Here is an 18,318-nt window from a genome sequence, read left to right on the forward strand (position 1 = left end):
CTTCTGATCACTCAGCACGACGGGTGCCTACGCCAACCCAATCTTCAGGCCTTGTCTCTGATGGCCTGGATGTTCAAAGGTTAATTCTTCAGCCACTTAACCTTTCGGAGCCAGTTTCCCGCCGGGGGTGTTCCTATTTCAGTACAACCCCTTGTAACACGTTTTCTGAAGGGCTTACTTCACCTCAAGCCTCCTCTGCGCCCTCCGGCCCCTTCTTGGGACCTCAATCTGGTTTTGGGTCGGCTCATGAAACTACCATTTGAGCCTCTCCAATCCTGTGATCTTCGCTATCTCACATGGAAAGTGATCTTTCTTTTGGCAATAACATCTGCCCGCAGAGTTAGTGAGTTACAGGCTCTAGTTACCTATCTGCCTTACACTAAACTTCTGCAGGACCGGGCAGTACTCCGCACTCACCCTAAGTTCTTACCTAAGGTAGTATCGGACTTTCACATTAATCAATCCATTATACTACCTACCTTCTTTCCCAGGCCCCACTCCAATCCAGGAGAACAGGCTCTGCATACCCTTGACTGTAAACGTGCTCTAACATTCTATTTAGACTGTACAGCTGCCCACAGGAAAAGCACTCAATTTTTTGTCTCTTTCCATTCCATCAAATTGGGGCAGCCTGTGGGTAAGCAGACTCTCTCCTCCTGGTTAGCGGACTGCATATCCTTTTGCTATTAGCAAGCAGCAAGCATGCATTCTACTTCTAGACCGTGTTAAAGCACACACTGTGAGGGCCATGGCGACTTCAGTAGCACACCTACGCTAGGTGCCACTTCCTGACATTTGCAGGGCTGCTACCTTGGAGTTCTCTCCATACCTTTACAGCCCATTATTGCTTAGACAAAGCCGGAAGACAAGATTCCATCTTCGGCCAATTTGTCTTGCGCAACCTTTTTGTAACTTGACGTACCAACATCCTTCCTGTTAGGGTTCAGGATGCCCTCTACCAAATTTCACCCCAGTCCTAGTGCCTCTTGCACATCTGGGTGCATTTGGTGCATTTCTCGGACATCCTCAGCTCGGTACGCACCCATATGTGAGGACCAGCATCTTGCTTGTCCTGTGAGAAAGCAAATGTTGCTTACCTATAACAGGTGTTCTTACAGGACAGCAGGATGTTAGTCCTCACGAAACCCGCCCGCCGCCCCACGGTGTTGGGTTCGTAATGTTTTCTTATTTTATTTTTCGGCATTTCCTGTAGCTTTAAACAAGACTGAAGGGGGACCCCTGCTGGCTGCAGGGTCAGTGCATTGCTGGGCATGCCCAGTAGGTGCCAGTCAAAGTTTTAGAAACTTTGACAAAAGTGTTCCGTGATTGGGCTCCATCCTGTGATGTCATCCATATGTGAGAACTAACATCCTGCTGTCCTGTGAGAACACCTGTTACAGCTAAGCAACATTTGCTTTTTCAAATGCCAGGGTTTTATTTATAGTCATAGTTTTCCTTTACAGATTACTCAGAGCCCAGTTCAACAGTCTGTTCATACCAAGTTGCTTCACTGGTATTCTGTGTTAAGAATCCAGGCCTAGTCTGCGGCAATGAAGCTTCGTCTTCCAATTTCACTGTAGAGCCCTAGGTCATCAAGTTGACTGAACTCTGTGACTTTCCTGTAATTCCTTTTGAGCCTCACAGGAGCCAGCCTGGATCCTTGGGGGCATGGTTGTATTCAGGTCTGGAGCGGCCTCAGTTTGTCACTCTGTAGCCTTACTTGCAGGGTATGTCTGAGGCTGTCTCAGTTCAAGTCATTCTGTAACCTCACTTGCAGGGCGCCAGCCTTCGATTGGGCAGACTTAGTTCAAGGCCTGCCAAATACCTTTTTGACTTGACAAAGGTGTAGCTAGTGAGCTTGCCAATGCTCCCAAGGGACTTTCCTTAAAGGGGCAGTGTGGAGAACACCCCCAACCCCCTGCCATAGTGTCCAAATCCGCGGGGTCTAATGAGACCCCCCCTCCCTTACCACCCCACCAGACTTTGAGGTAGTGAATATTTAAACAATGCCTGCCCTGTTCCTGCCTCTAGTAGCTAAGCCCAACCCCTTGCTATCCAAAACCTTGTCCTCCACCCTTCCAGGACCTCCCGCCCCCCCTTTTCCCACCTCCCTGGACCCAAGATCAGTACCTTACCATCCCCGTTTGTCCAGCGGTATGCCGGAATGCCCCCTAGAGTTCCAGCTTTGGAAGCTTCATTGCCAAAATTGCTCCAGCCAGTTTCAGACTCACCTTTGTCAGGATTTGCACCCGCTGATCTAAATCTGGAGATTGAGTGGTTGTCATGCTTATAATGCCACATTCCCTATTACTTGTATGTGTACTCTCTGGTTGGTTCTTCTTTTCCAGCCTCTGATTGGCTCATTTTTATTGCTGTTTTGACTCTTTCTTGTATTTTCACTTCTGCATCCTTTAAGATGTATATCCTTGCAAGTACTTTTTGTATGCTTAATAATGTATACTGTGAATAGCATTGCATTATTATGTTTCCTTTTAACTTTAATACACATTTGTTGTCATCCTGTACAGTTCTATTTCCTCAGTACTTGTATGCCTTCTTTGTGATTGGTTTTTGCTTCGCTGCTTTTCATTGGCTCTCGCATACCTGTGATCGATTGACTCTTACAAATCTATGACTGTTTTGGTACCTTTTGCTGTTTAAATCCTGTACTGTACTTTGTCTGATTGTTGCCTGCCAAGCTTTTTAAACCTGTAAGTATTGTAGCTCACTGTTGCCTGTAAGTTTTTCTATTTTCTAATATTACTTTGAACTGTTTTGCCATTTACATTGTCCACCTCATTAATCCTCTAGTGATATACTACTTTTTGTGTTTCATTTGCCCCCTTGACACAGCTGTGCAGCGAAAAACGGCTCGTGTCAAAGTTGAGATTGTGTTTCCCTTTTAGCACTGGCAACGTCTGAATTAAACTCGTTTTGGAAACTGACATGCTTGTGCAGCCATCTGAATAAATAATTTATTTGAATTCATCACTATTTGTTGGATTATATCTGCGGTGATTACACCTCCTTTGACTGATCTTTATATGTATTTAGTGTGCCATTTGCTCCTGTTGCTTAGCCATTATATCCATGTCATCCTCTTCCATGACCTCCTCTAGATCAGATACTGTATTTCACATACTATGGGCATTAGTGTACATATCTTCCCAGATGTTACCCTTTTTACTCATTTCTATGTGCAAACTCTCTCTTTGTCCAGGAGTCACCTTTCTAGCCCCTGAGAGCTCTGGGTTAGCTGAACCAGCATAGGGAATACACAGTTTGGATCTTGTGAATTAGGGCAAGCTATACTGTGAGGTCAACTGGACAGATGTTACTTGTAAAAATAACACAGTTCACAAAGTAGTTGGTGTTCAAAATAAGGAAAAACGTTTATTAGAAAAATAACCAGTTTAGCAAGAAAACAATTTCAAAGTCCACAGCAAAAAAATTATTTATTTATTTATTTATTTGTTTATTTTAAAACTTTTATATACCGACGTTAGTGGGGACATCACACCGGTTCACATACTAACAGCAGATAAGGAATTACATATTAACAAGGAGAGGGAACTTGGCAGGGGGAACAATAGCGAAGCATAGAAGGATAGTGAAAAACGTGCTGAAATAATCAAAATGGTAGGAAAAAACAGATCAGGTACAGAAAGTGCATAGCCCAAAACTCTTCCAACTGTCAGGTCGTACAATTCATAAGAAACGTACCCTTGTTCTCTGTTCTTCACAGAAAGTACACAGAGTCTCTCTAATTGATGCTCACAGTACTCACACTCTGTTGATCCAGAAGAATCCTCCCTTTTGTACCAGGCAGTCATATGTTCCTGGTCTAATTTCTGAGATATCCCCAAAGAAAGGGTTTGCTTCCTTTCCAAGGGACGGAAGAGGCAATCCAGGAACGCTTCTTCTAGCAGTTCTTCCCTTTTTCTCTTTTCTTTTGCTTTACACAGATTAGACCTACCCCAGATCAAATCTTCAGCACTGTATTAGAATACCTTCAGACTCCAAAACTTACAAAACTCAAGAGACTCCCCTATACCTCGTGGGAGGCATAATTTATTCCATCCAAAATTCCATTGCCCTTTGGGGAAGAACCTCCTTGTCTCTCAAAGTACACACCCACACCCACTGAACTCCTCTTAAACCTTCTTTGCCAGAAAGTACCCCATTTTAAGAGAGAGCCCTCACTTTAAACACATCTCTGTCCATTTAGTAAATCCCTCTTCATTTTAGGGAATATGATATACTCCAGTCAACTTCTGCTCTTCCATTGAACCTTCCTGGTTGGAAGACTCCTTGTTTTTACACACAAATTACATTCTGCTACCATCTAGTGGTCAAGAAGGGGCCACATATACAAGTGTTTAATGTTTTATTTACCTGAGAATTTGTTCACTCATCCCTGATGATCCTGGTTTAAACCCTCTTCAGTAGGTTTGCCATTCTGGTATGGAAGACACTGTGCTCCTTGTTTGGCAGGTGGATCCCATCTCTGGTCAAGAGGACTCAACCTCACTGTCAGGATTCTCAACTGTTCATGTCCTTTGATCCCAATAGATTGGGAAAGGCATTTGCCAAATTAATTCTATCTAATTGGATTGTGGACTGTATAGCACTTTAGTATGCACTGGATTAATTGCAGATTCTGTCAAAAAATATCAAGTGAGAGCAATGGCAACTTCAGTGGCTCATTGAAGATATATGCAAAGCAGCAATTTTAAACATACATTTATTTATTTATTTATCTATCTATCTATCTATTTATTTATTTATTTGTTTGTTTATTTATTTATATAAAATATTTATATCCCAAACACTCTGAAGTTTGTGGCCGGGTACAATAAAACATACTCAGATCAATACAAGCAGACATTTTACATAAAAAGGATAACAAAATGAACATATAAGTTGACTGAACAAATCATAGCTTGCCTGGAGACATAAATAGGAGAAAATAAAAGGAAACATCCACAACATTTTAAAACCAAATATATGAAGAATCAAATCATTCAATAGAGGGGAAACTTAATAATACCAGGAGATTTGACAGACATATATTTGCTTCACATACGTCTTCGAGCAAACTTATAGAAACGGCATAGGATAAAATAAATCTCCACTAGCACAGATCCACATCCTTCCAAATCCCCCCATCAATTAACATGGACTTCTACATTAGATTATAATTCTCTCCCCTCTACTTATTACTCCCCTTATAGTTTTGATATACCAATAAATAACTGTATCCCTTTGCACTACCTATAATGTTCTCCATTCCATATCCCTCCTAATTTGTTGTTATAATGTATTCAGTATTCTTGTTTTGTTGTAAACAGATGTTTTTCTATATAGCGTTGAGAAGGCCTGTTCCCCAATCTCGGTCCCCCCCCTAAGTTTTTGTCATAATGTAATCAGTTTATTTAATCAGTATTGCTATGTTTATGTAATCAGTTGTTATTTCTGTAAACCGTTGTGAAGGCTCGCACCAAACAACAGTATATAAAAACCAACAAATAAAATAAATAAATAAACATAGGGGCGGATTTTCAGAGCCCTGCTCGCGTAAATCCGCCCAAAACCGGGCGGATTTACGCGAGCAGGGCCCTGCGCGCCGGTAAGCCTATTTTACATAGGCCTACCGGCGCGCGCAGACCCCGGGACTCGCGTACGTCCCGGGGTTTTCGGAGGGGGGCGTGTCGGGGGCGTGTCGGGGGGCGTGCCAGGTCGTCACGGCGTTTCGGGGGCGTGTCGGCAGCGTTTTGGGGGCGGGTACGGGGCGTGGCTACGGCCCGGGGCGGTCCGGGGGCGTGGCCGCGCCCTCCGTACCCGCCCCCAGGTCGCGGCCCGGCACGCAGCAGGCCCGCTGGCGCTCGGGGATTTACGTCTCCCTCTGGGAGGCGTAAATCCCCCGACAAAGGTAAGGGGGGGGGTGTAGACAGGGCCGGGTGGGTGGGTTAGGTAGGGGAAGGGAGGGTAAGGTGAGGGGAGGGCAAAGGAAAGTTCCCTCCGAGGCCGCTCCGATTTCGGAGCGGCCTTGGAGGGAACGGGGGGAGGCAGCGCGGCTCGGCGCGCGCAGGCTATACAAAATCGATAGCCTTGCGCGCGCCGATCCAGGATTTTAGTGGATACGCGCGGCTCCGCGCGTATCTACTAAAATCCAGCGTACTTTTGCTTGAGTCTGATGCGCAAGCAAAAGTAGGCTGATCGCGCTTCTTTTAAAATCTACCCCATATTTTACACAACTTGGTCATCTGTTCACCACACCTGTGCATCCCTCTAGTGTCCAGATAGCATATACTGGGAGATGCTAACTTTTGTCAGCAGTTCTGTGCAAACTTTTCACTTAGTAGCCCAGTCTTCACCAGGTGGGGCCGAGTTGTCTGTTAGTGGTTGCTCTGCAGTGCAAACCTTAGCTTGGTGCTTTCCATGCTTTATGGCTGATTCATGCTTACTTCTTGATGGAGAAAGCAAGTTTACTTATGTGTAAACCATGTTCTCTGTAGACAATAGGATGAATCAGCCATACTTTGAGGTAGATCTTTAAAAAGTACGCCGGATTTTATAAGATATGCGCGTAGCCACGTGCATCTTATAAAATTCTGGGTTCGGCGTGCGCAAGGCTGCGCAAAATTGGCAGTCTGCGCGTGCTGAGCCGCGCAGCCTGCCTCCATTTCCTCCGAGGCCGCTCCGAAATCGGAGCGGCCTCGGAGGGAACTTTCCTTCTGCGTCCCCCCACCTTCCCCTCCCTTCCCCTACCTAACCCACCCCCCGGCCCTTCCTAAATCCCCCCCTACCTTTGTTGGGCAAGTTACGCCTGCTTGAAGCAGACGTAACTTGCGCGCGCCGCCTTGCATCCCCTGGCACAGGCCACAGTGCTGGGGGACTCTAGACCGCCCTCCCGGCCCGCTCCCGAACCGTTGCCACGCCCCCCAGACCCGCCCCGGACCGCCCCCTGATCCTGGACAAGCGCGTAAATCCAGGAGGATTTACGCACGCACGGCTTTTAAAATCTAGCCCTTTATGCGCTTCTGCCTCCCTGGAGAATCGATTGTGCACGTGGTAACTCCCATGCATGCTCAGTAAGACTCTTACTAAGCTCTGAGAGCTGAGTTCATATCTGCGCTGTCGGATGACATCACCCACACATTATAGCTGATTCATCCTGCTGTCTACAAAGAATCCGTTTTACAGGTAAGTAAACATTCCCTCTCTTTTTTTATTAGGTCTTTGAATTCATGATAGAATCATTCCTCACATTCTAAAATTGTGTTTTTAAGTGGATCTCAATTGTTAAATTGTTGTGAAATTGCATTTTAGGCCAGATCAGATAGAAACCTTTGATCATTTAGAAGATTATTGCATGCATATGTAAACTAGGAAGTAGTTCATCTGATTAGCCATGTTAATATTTACACATATGCAAATAAATCTTTGCAAGTCTATATTTTTATCTGTTTGAATATGTCTTATATTTTAAAATACACATTTTTACTTGCCTTCTGAATCTTTCCTAGGGTATTATGCAGTACAGCCGAGACAATAAGGAGCTGGATATTTTGCTGTTCTATGAAGTTCTGGATTACATGTCTAGAATAGACAGGGTGCTGAGCTTTCCTGGAGGATCGCTCCTGTTAGCAGGTCGTACTGGTGTTGGCCGTCGAACCCTTACTTTTTTAGTATGCCACATGCATGGAGCTGTGCTCATAACTCCCAAGATTTCCAGAGGCTATGAAATCAAGCAGTTTAAAAATGACCTTAAACAGGTATGAAAGTTGTTTAATTATAATGCATTTTCTTAAGACATGAATAAATTCTTAGGGATAAGAAAAAATAAAATACCCCATGCAAAAAAAATAAAATCGATGTTTATTAGATAAACACCACCAAATCTCCAGTTCTCTCTCACCCCTCCTTTCCTACTCTGGATCCTCTACTTTCTTTTTGTGTATTTTCCTTGCTTATGCTTGAGCTGCACAAATGTATGTATTTGATTCAACCAGAAAAGGTACCAAACAATAGCACCTGTGTTGCAAAAACAGCAATAAACACCTGTTTTTGGTACCCACAAAGAACTTTTATTTAGCTGGAAAATAAACACCTAAATTTATAGGTTATAAACACCTAAAATCAGAAGCTCTAGTTATACCATTCCATGTATACCATTTTAAAAATACTTATTTGCTTGAGTACTTGGAATCACCAGTTCACCGGTACTTCTACCAGCTCAGTCCTCCAGTTCAACTAGATAGAACCTCAAACACGTCACCTTGAGCTTCCCCAGTTCACCCAGATCTTCCATCCAAAAATTGCAGACAACACTTTACACTTGCGTGAATCAATTAGCAGGTGTGAATGTGTATGAACAAGTTTGCTAATGTATATACATTTATCTCTTACAAAATAGCAATGCCCATGTATATTTCTGAGTGCCAACCCAAACTCCCCTAGACCACTCCTTTTTCCTTGGTAAATATATGCACAGAACCAAAAATATGTGCTTACTCTCGAGGGTTATAAAACATGCATGTATGCATGTATATACTATTTTTGCATGTGAAACACCTTTAAAAATTCACTCCTACATATTTTGTATGCTCAATGGCTGCAATAGCTTAAGTGCTTGTTTTTGACATTCTATTTATTTATTTTGATTTTTATATTCTGCTTTTTGGCACTTCAAAGCTGTAGATGTTTTATGTGCAATAAAAAATAGATACTAAAAAAGATATGAAAGAAAATACATACTAAAAGTATACATATATCTATATCCTATTTTCTTTCAGGTCTGCGGACCTGGTCTAGATAAATGATGAGGTCCATAGTAAGACACAATCTGGATAGCAAAGTTAACTGGCTAAACTTATCTGGATAACTTTGGAGGTATATTTAATAGTGTAGCTGCACTATTGAATATTGTCGGCTATCTTAAAGTTAGCTAGCTTTCGGACAGCTCTTTGGCCTGACCAGACTTAGCCTGCTAAGTCAACCGGCTAACTTTGAATATTGGAGTTAACTAGTTAATTTAGCCGGCTAACTCAGCTTCCTCCCAGTTACATTCCGGAATGCCCCTAACTTATCTGCTAAATTCTAGCCACCTAACATATTAGTGGAATAGAATTTTAACTGGATATGTGCCCAGATATAGTTCTACTGTTCTTACTAACCACAGATAAAAATAAGAGAACCCTTTCCTACGAAAAGAGTGATATGTTTTCATATTCACTGGCAGGGTGATAGAGTGGCTAACTAGACATTATCAAGCACATGTATGATATAAAAATGCTGCCTTATTTTCTGTATATTCCATCTCTAATTAGTTTTGATTATTGCATTTTGGTGGATCACTTTTGCCTTGGTATTTTTATTAGTTATACACCAGGGAGAAAAAACAATCCGCAGTTCTTGAAACTCTCTGTCATTTTCATTAGTTTTGACTGCTTTAAAGTTGGGTAAATGGTTTCCAGATATTTTTGCCCCAACATATGGTATTATCTGAAGACCAACACATTGGCAGTCCTCACACTTGTGACATCATCCGATAGAGCTTGGCATGGAAAAACTATGTCAAAGTTTCCAGAACTTTGAGTGAGCCTCACTAGGCATCCTACCATACGTTCTTGCGGGGTCCCTTCAATCTCTCTTTTTTTCAATGGAGCCCATTGGTTGCGGTTCTTCCCTTTTTTTATGAGCTTTTTTCATGTGTTTCACATTTTTTTCTCTCAGATCAGGTTGTCCGTTCCCTTATAGATTCCCTAGGTAAGATTTTTCGGCAGTTATCTAAGTTTCTTTTCGCTGTTACACGTGCTGGTGGGGCTCTTGGTGCCCACTGGCCATTGACCCACTGCCACTATAGAGTTCGATTTTTGCATCTCTTTTATTTCACTTTTGGGCACCAGAAGACCAATCCATTGATATCGGAGGCATTGACATTGATGGACCCTGGAGCTGCACTGATGGCAGGAGAGCCGTTGACTTTGGAGAGACCATCAGTTCCCTTGACATCAGTGGCCTGTAAGGAACCTGGAGGCAGACTTTGTCTGACTCTTCCCATTTGAAGAAGGTGCCACTTTGATCCTGGCATTGAGGAAGTCCCATGCCAAACATCGAAGGAAACTGAAGATGCATTAGTATCAGTCTTGATTTATTCACAATGCCTGGAGCGGGGATGGTCTGGCTCCAGCTGAAAAACTCATAAGCGATCCTGTAACAAAGAGAGATGAACTTCTACCCATGCCGGGGAAACATGACAGTATCTATCAGTCTTGGTATCTGCCACCAATCTACCTCTTTGTTCCGAAGATGATGCGGCCACTCCTCCTTCCTTCCGGTCGATGTTGGCATTGGCGATTTTCAAGGAAGAACTGGAGAAAAAAATCCAACAGGTTTTGGAGAAGGTTCTGCAAGTTCAAGGTACCAGAGAATTAAAGCCACTGAAGCAGACACCATTGATTCTTGAGCTGCTGCTCTACTCAATGCCAGGGTTGGTGCCAGTGCTGTAGTGGGTAGGAAAATTGGTCATTATTTTTTATAGAATACACAACAAACTTATTTATAAGTAAAGAATTTTTACTTTTAAGTCTGACTATAAGCAATAAAAGCATACAAGATTAGAGTATGCATTAAAAAATATATTCGAAGATACTTCCCCTCACAGTTTCCAATATGAGTCTGATATATCTTTGGAAAACCAGGAACAGTTCATCAGGCACTTCATTAACTATTGTAATGTTGAAAAGCTTTTCCTCTGTTCTGTTCATTCTCTGATTTCAAACAGTTGACTTGAAGTTGATCTTTTTATGTTGATTCTGCTGTCCTTTGTCCTAGCTTCAGTTTTTCTCTGGCTACGCCCATATGTTCTTGAGGCCACAACTGTCTGTTCTTATCACATCAGCAAACAGTTAGGTGTGGCCAAGTGGCTACTGTCCTGTGTTCCCTGATAGCTGCACAGTTAGCCTCCTGAGTAACTGTTCTTTTCCTAGCATGTAGCAGATGGACTCAGGACCAATGGGTATAGTGTACTCCTGATAGCAGTTGGAGACGGATCAGATTTCAATCTGACGTCAGCTCTGGTACATATACCCCTGCAGGAAGTGCAGCTCTTCAGTATTTTCCGTCTCCATAGCAGTTAGGGACTCTATGCACGCTCGCACAGCGTTAGAGTAATTTTACCAAAGAAAACCAAATTAAGAAGAAATCTTACCTCTACAGACAAGCCCCGCTCTCCTGCGGTGACACCCATTGGGTCCCTCCCCCAGTTGAGAATTCCTAAGGTGATTTCTGCGATCCCTTGGAGGTAAGCCTCAGTCCGGTGGCCAACCCTTGGCTGGGACCTAGCCCCCGACATCGGGTGAGGCTGAGAGGCAGCCGCACAGGTCGCCAGCCAGGACCAGTGCCACCGGGTTGATCTGCCCTAGCAGGGCTAGACCCCGGTCAGATTCGAGGGTCCTCCCACGTGGAGACCCTCCGAGGTGGTCACCATATTGTCCACGTGGTCGCCGTCACCATTTTGCTCTGTTCACCGCCTGTCTGCCGTTCCGATCCGTACGCACAGAGGCGAGCCGTGCGCACAAATACCTTGTGCGCACAGCCATGCGCTTACTGGCATAACTTTGACCTGTGTGCACCAACAGCGCGCACATCTCCCTGACAGCGCACCAAACCTACGCACACAACTTCGATGCACCGGAGCGCACAACTGAATTTTACACGCACAAGCCATGGCACCACTGAAAAAGAAACTCAAGGCTCAGGGCCTTTGCCCAGCATACCACGGATGCCAGCCTATGAGGATGGGGAGCACACTGCTATGGGCTAACCGCCCAAGGGCAATGGAACATAGAAGAGTCGGGATGGAACATCAATCTCTTAGAAACCCGGACAGTCAGACTAGCCTGCCTACGGTTCGGTCACAGACTCCGAGACAAAGCAGTCAGAGTAATGTCGGACAACATCACAACAGTGGCCTAAATCAACCATCAGAGAGGACCCAGAAGCCAACAGGTGTCTCTGGAAATAGACCCCCAAATGTTACGGGTGGAAGCAAATCTTCAAGAGGTCTCGGCCATCCACATCCCCGGGAAAGACAACGTCGCTGCGGATTACCTCAGCAGAGAAAGTCTAGACCCAGGAGAATGGAGGCTGTCGACCACAGCATTCCAATTGATAGTAAACCGTTGGGGAACACCAACCATGGACCTCCTGGCAAACCGGTCCAACGCCCAAGTGCCCAGTTTCTTCAGCCGCATGCAGGAACCCTAGTCCCAGGGAATCAATACCCTGGTACAGACCAGGCCACAGGAGACTTTGTTATACGCCTTCCCGCTGTGGCCCCTATTGGGCGCAATCATCCTCAAGGTAGAACACCACAGGGGACTAGTACTTCTAGTGGCCCCAGACTGGCCAAGAAAACCGTGGTACGCAGACATGCGAAGACTGCTGACAGGGAGCCTCCTCCCGCTACCTCCACACAGAGACCTGCTCCAACAGGGACCGATCCTCCACGAGGATCCAGCTCGATTCTCTCTTAAGTTCTGGCCATTGAGAGGACACGCCTGAGGAAGAGCAGATACTCGGGGGCAGTAATTGACACCCTACTCAGAGCATGCAAGTTATCCACATCCCTAACATACATAAGGATTTGGAGAGTATTCGAAGCCTGGTGCGAGGACCGCGACATCATGCCACGCTCAGTCAAAATTCCTGCAATTTTGGAATTCCTGCAGAACGGCCTACAGAAGGGATTGTCCCTCAACTCCATCAAGGTACAGGTGGCCGCATTGTCATGCTACGGAACCAAGAGTGAGAGCGGCAGCATAGCCTCTCACCCGGATGTCTCCCGCTTTCTGAAAGGAGTCAAGCATATCCGACCACCCCTAAAGTGGACGGTGCCTCTTTGGAACCTCAACCTGGTCCTAGATTTCCTAGCAGGAACCTCCTTCAGACCTCTCCGCGGCCTGTCTCTCCAACTATTAACATTGAAGACAGCCTTCCTGCTGGCAGTGTGTTCGGCCCGTCGTATATCCGAGCTACAAGCACTGTCCTGCCGAGAGCTGTTCCTCAGACTCACCCCGAGAACTATCCAGTTATGCACAGTTCCGTCGTTCCTCCCCAAAGTGGCATCTCACTTTCATCTCAACCAAACCATCTCGCTACCATTGCCAGATGAACATAAGAATTCGGAAGAGGCTCAAAGTCTACGCCATCTCAACGTCAACAGGCTCCTAGTCCGATACCTGGAAAGGTCGGAATCTGTACGAAAGACGGACCATCTATTCGTCCTTCACAATGGGAAGAAGCAAGGGGAAGCGGCCTCGCGAGCAGCCATAGCCCGCTGGATCAAAGAAGTCATCAAGGCGGCCATCAGACAAGCCACCACCTTTACAAGTCAAGGCCCATTCTACTAGAGTCCAGGCAGTGTCCTGGGCGGAAACCAAGATGCTGTCATCCACCGAGATCTGCAGGGCGGTGACATGGTCCTCCATCCACACCTTCTCCAGGTTTTACCGCCTGGATGCTCAGGCTCGGGAGGAAACAGCATTTGCAAGGGCAGTACTAAGTGGGTCACAGGCAGCGTCCCACCCGGTTCGGGAGTAGCTTTTATACATCCCATTGGTACTGAGTCCATCTGCTACATGCTAGGAAATGGAGAAATTACTTACCTGATAATTTCATTTTCCTTAGTGTAGACAGATGGACTCAGCATCCCACCCACTGCTGCCGTTACTCATGGAATTCTCGGGTGATTCACGAGTAAGCCATGCTTTCCTTCAGCTAGGACCCATGCTACCAGGTGTCGACGTTTCTTGATTGAGGGCACTGGCGGTCTCCAGCTATAACCAATTGAACCGGTTCAAATTAATTAAGTTAGCCAAGTTATAAAGTTCATCAAGTTATCCAAGTTATAAAGTTAATCAAGTTATTCAAATTATTCAGTCATACATATATCCACAATGCTTTTCGAGGAGAATACTGAAGAGCTGCACTTCCTGCAGGGGTATATGTACTAGGGCTGATGTCAGATTGAAATCTGATCCGTCTCCAACTGCTGTCAGGAGTACACTATACACATTGATCCTGAGTCCATCTGTCTACACTAAGGAAAACAAAATTATCAGGTAAGTAATTTTATCTGTTACGGGGACGCTAGGAGAGTGGTCCCCTTAAAGGAAGAGTGTGCCCTTGGACCCCGGCACGGCCCTAGAGGAATCCAAGGTAGCGCCGAGGTAGGTGTAGCACATCCAAGTATGGGAGGAAACGGACCGGCGGACCCTCGGCCGGACCTGCATGTCTCTGGAACTAACTATGGGGTGTTGGAAATGAACAGTCCTCCGACCGTTCCTGGCCCTTTCGGACCTGCCGCTGGGATGGCAAAAGGCAGCAGGCCGGACTCAGGACAAGAGCAGATGAAGGTTCAAGAACTGTAGACGAAAACAAGAGTCCAGGTATTCAGGAACGAGGTACAAGGTATACAGACATTGGCACGGTCCCTCAGGGCGCCCTACACAGCCAGTACCACTGGTCTGGTCACGGACCACCCTGTCCTACATCCGTGGGAGCGGGGCCAGCGCAGGAAGGGTACGAGGTACTGAAGAACCAGGAACAAGGTACTGCACACCGGCAGTCAGAAGCAGGGTACTGCACACCAGCAGTCAGGAACAAGAGGACTGGAACATCGGGATCAGGAACAAACATCAGGAAACAGGCAGAGACACAGGACATGGACCTCCAACGAAGAACAAGAAGGACCTGACAGAGCGCTGGAAGGAGAGACATCCAGAGACAAGTAACTCCAATGCAAGGCAATGCATGAGTGCTGGAGAAGAGCTTTTATACCCCAGGAGCAGGCAACTGCCTGGGAGGGGTCCAGATGGGCCACACCTCTCTGGCCCTACGAGAGTGGAGAGGAGCCGCGGCCCGCCCCTTAGGAGAAGGACATGGCCCACACCAGAGCATCCAGGCTGCAGTGGAGTAGGCCTCAGGTAGGCCCTGCTGACACCGAAGGCCTCCCAGGCTGTGGAGCAAGATCCGGACAATTACTCAGGCGAGGCCCCGACTTCGGAGCAGCCTCCAGAGAAGGTGAGAGGCCTCCCGTGTCACAGCTACGGGAGGAATCGTAACATTATCATTATATATCTGATCTCATGACTTGTTTCTTGTTACAAGGCAAGCTAAGAAAAATGGCATCTTTATTCTCAGAACCTATAGGCCTTATGTCAGATAATTACACTTGTAATATTAGTGATTCTCTGCTCCATTACTTTCTGTTGCAGTACAATTTTCTCATGTAAACTACTGCTTAAAATAAAATTTCCCACAAGTGCTGATGCCAGTTCCATCACCATTGCTGAAAGGGCATTAGGGTAGATCTCTAATGGCCCATTCCTGATCTCCTGCTTCTTGGGAGAGGAAACCTTTCTGAGACATTGAAGTTCCTTGTAGTTCAAGCCCAAACAGCCAGCTGCACCAGTCCAAGACCTGCAGAGCACCGGAAGAGCCCTCACTTGCAGGCTGCAGTGATCTGCGATCTCAGTATTTGTCAGGGTATGGTTATGACTCTGCAGATGTCTCTGAAGAGGAGAGGTCTGCAGGTCTGACCTGTGACCCTTCTTCTCCACCAGTCAGAAGGAAGTCTCTTCCTAAGGACCTCTCCTTCTCCAATTTTGTGAAGAAAATGGCAGAAGCCATTCCATTTACATTGCAGATGGAGGAAGAGGCCAGGACCAAGATGCTGGACATCCTCTAGTTTGTGGAGCCCTCTAAGGAAATCATGGCATTGCCAGTGCACGAGATTCTTCAGGAGGTGCAGATGAAGATATGGGATAATATTCTCTTTGTGGCTTGCATGAATATAAAGATGGATGCGATCCATCTTGTTCAAAGGACTCCCAGATTCGACAAGTGGCAGCGGTCACACCAATCCGTCACACCAATCCATTTTTAAAAAGGCCAAAATATCTAGAACTCATTCTTTGAAGCCCCCGGCAGGGATTCTAGAACTATGGATAGTATTGGGAGGAAAGTTTTTCAAGGTGATATGCTCATTTTCTGCATAGCATCTTGCACAGCTCTTCATTAGCCAATACATATGGGGCATTCTGAAACAAGGGCAGCGGGTTGCTGAACAGTTTCTTCAGAAGCAGCAAGATGCCCTCCAGTCACAGGTGGACATAGGCTTGGAGAATGGAAAATAAGGAGTGCAGGGTCTTATCTAAATCATACTATTGTACCAGCCCTTATTGAAATTTAATCATCCCCTTGTAGGACACTAGCTGATTAATTAGTAAATTCACCTGTAAATTTAAAGTACTCTCATTCCAACTCCCTTAGTATCCTAAACTTAACTAGGAACTCAATAAAACTAAGATGAAGGCAGCAGTGCAGCAGTAAGAGGGGGGCTTTCCAGTCTTTTGCATTGAGTGTCACATGTATGATTTTTTTACCCGCCGGTATGTGTGCACTTGGTGCAAAGAGCTCCTGGCTCTCAGGGAACGAGTCTGATCTCTGGAGGCTAGAGTAGCAGACTTGGAGGAGCTGAGGCAGACAGAGAGGTGCATTGATGAGATCTTCAGGAACATAGTAGCCAAGTCCCCGTGCTACCTTGGATCAGAAAGGTCTCCCAGGAGGAGAACATCACCCTGGTGTAGCAGGAAGTGATCCTGTAGCAACGACCTGCTCTCCAGGTGATGTATTGTCCTCTTGCACTGAGAACAAGTCTCCCAGGGCTACTGCCCAGGAGGTAAGGGTTAGGCTGGACATCATAGTTGGTGATTCGATTATTAGAAATGTAGATAGCAGGGTGGCTGGTGGACATGAGGACCGCCTGGTAACTTGCCTGCCTAGTGCGAAGGTGGCAGACCTCACTTGTCACCTAGATAGGATTATAGACAGTGCTGGGGAGGAGCTGGCTGTCGTGGTACATGTGGGCACCAATGACATAGGAAAATGTGGAAGAGAGGTTCTGGAAGCCAAATTTAGGATTTTAGGTACGAAGCTGAAATCCAGAACCTCTAGGGAGGCAGGCAGATCTCCAGGGTTTCAATGCGTGGATGAGACGATGGTGCAGGGAAGAGGGATTCAGCTTTATAAGGAACTGGGGAAACATTTGGGGAAAGGGGAGACTTTTCCGAAAGGATGGGCTCCACCTTCAACAGAGTGGAACCAAGCTGCTGGCACTAACTTTCAAAAAGGAGATAGAGCAGCTTTTAAACTAGAACAAGGGGGAAAGCCGACAGTCACCTGGGTCGAAGAATACTAATGAAACAGGAGAGTTAGGGCATCCCAACAGAGAGGTTCCAGTAAAAGCAAACATAGTCCATGTGCCTATATGTAAAGAATCACCAAAGTTAATGATTTCCGAATTATCCCTAACAACTGAAAAGCAGGTTGTTAATACAAACAAAAAACATACTTTGAAATGTCTGTATGCCAATGCCTGAAGCCTAAGAAATAAGATGGGAGAGTTAGAGTGTATAGCAGCAAATGATGAGATTGACATAATTGGCATCACAGAGACTTGGTGGAAGGAGGATAACCAATGGGACAGTGATATATTAGGATACAAATTATATCACAATGATAGGGAGGATCAACTAGGTGGAAGAATGGCACTTTATGTCCGGGAGGGTATAGAGTCGAACAGGATAAAGATCATACAAGAGACTAAATGATCAGTAGAATCTATATGGGTAGAAATCCCATGTGTGTTGGGTAAGAGTATAGTGATAGGAGTATACTTCTGTCCACCTGGACAAAATGGTCAGACAGATGAAGAAATGCTAAGAGAAATCAGGGAAGCTAACCAATTTGGCAGTGCAATAATAATGGGAGATTTCAATTACCCAAAAATCCAGCGAAGCAACAACCTGCACTTCAGCAAGTACTAGGAACCACAATAGTGCAAGGAAACGTCTGAGTTCCACCAAGAATTTGGAAAATAATATATTTATTCCAGAAAATTAAACTGGCAACTCCACTTTCAAACGGCAGACATCTTATAAAAGTCCCCCAACACGGTCCCGTCTTTCGCCGTAGCTGCTTCAGGAGGGACCATAGACATCAATGTAATCTGAAAGAAATACATATAAATAGTGGAACAAAAAAGAAAAGCTACCACATTTTAAACAACAGTGAAGACACATACCTCTTATAATGTCATTACAAATTCCACCAAGGAGCGCGGACGCTCTCATAGGCGACAGGCATTTAAAGAGGAAGAAAGACGCGAAATGGGGATCTATCATGAGACTCACACAAACCAATCACTACCAATCACGTTCAGACTTTAGTCTCCCGGAAGCAGTATGT

General features: G+C 45.5%; 1 protein-coding gene across 1 annotated transcript in view; it reads left to right on the top strand.

Moving 5' to 3' along the window:
* Positions 1 to 18,318, top strand: part of DYNC2H1 (dynein cytoplasmic 2 heavy chain 1) — a 1,848,033-nt gene that overhangs the window by 772,141 nt on the left and 1,057,574 nt on the right. Inside the window, exon 49 of the mRNA XM_029602426.1 lies at positions 7,530 to 7,778. Coding sequence (XP_029458286.1) covers positions 7,530 to 7,778 — 249 coding nt within the window. The remainder of the gene's footprint in view (positions 1 to 7,529; positions 7,779 to 18,318) is intronic.

Source organism: Rhinatrema bivittatum, chromosome 5 (assembly GCF_901001135.1).
Source record: "Rhinatrema bivittatum chromosome 5, aRhiBiv1.1, whole genome shotgun sequence".
NCBI lineage: Eukaryota > Metazoa > Chordata > Amphibia > Gymnophiona > Rhinatrematidae > Rhinatrema > Rhinatrema bivittatum.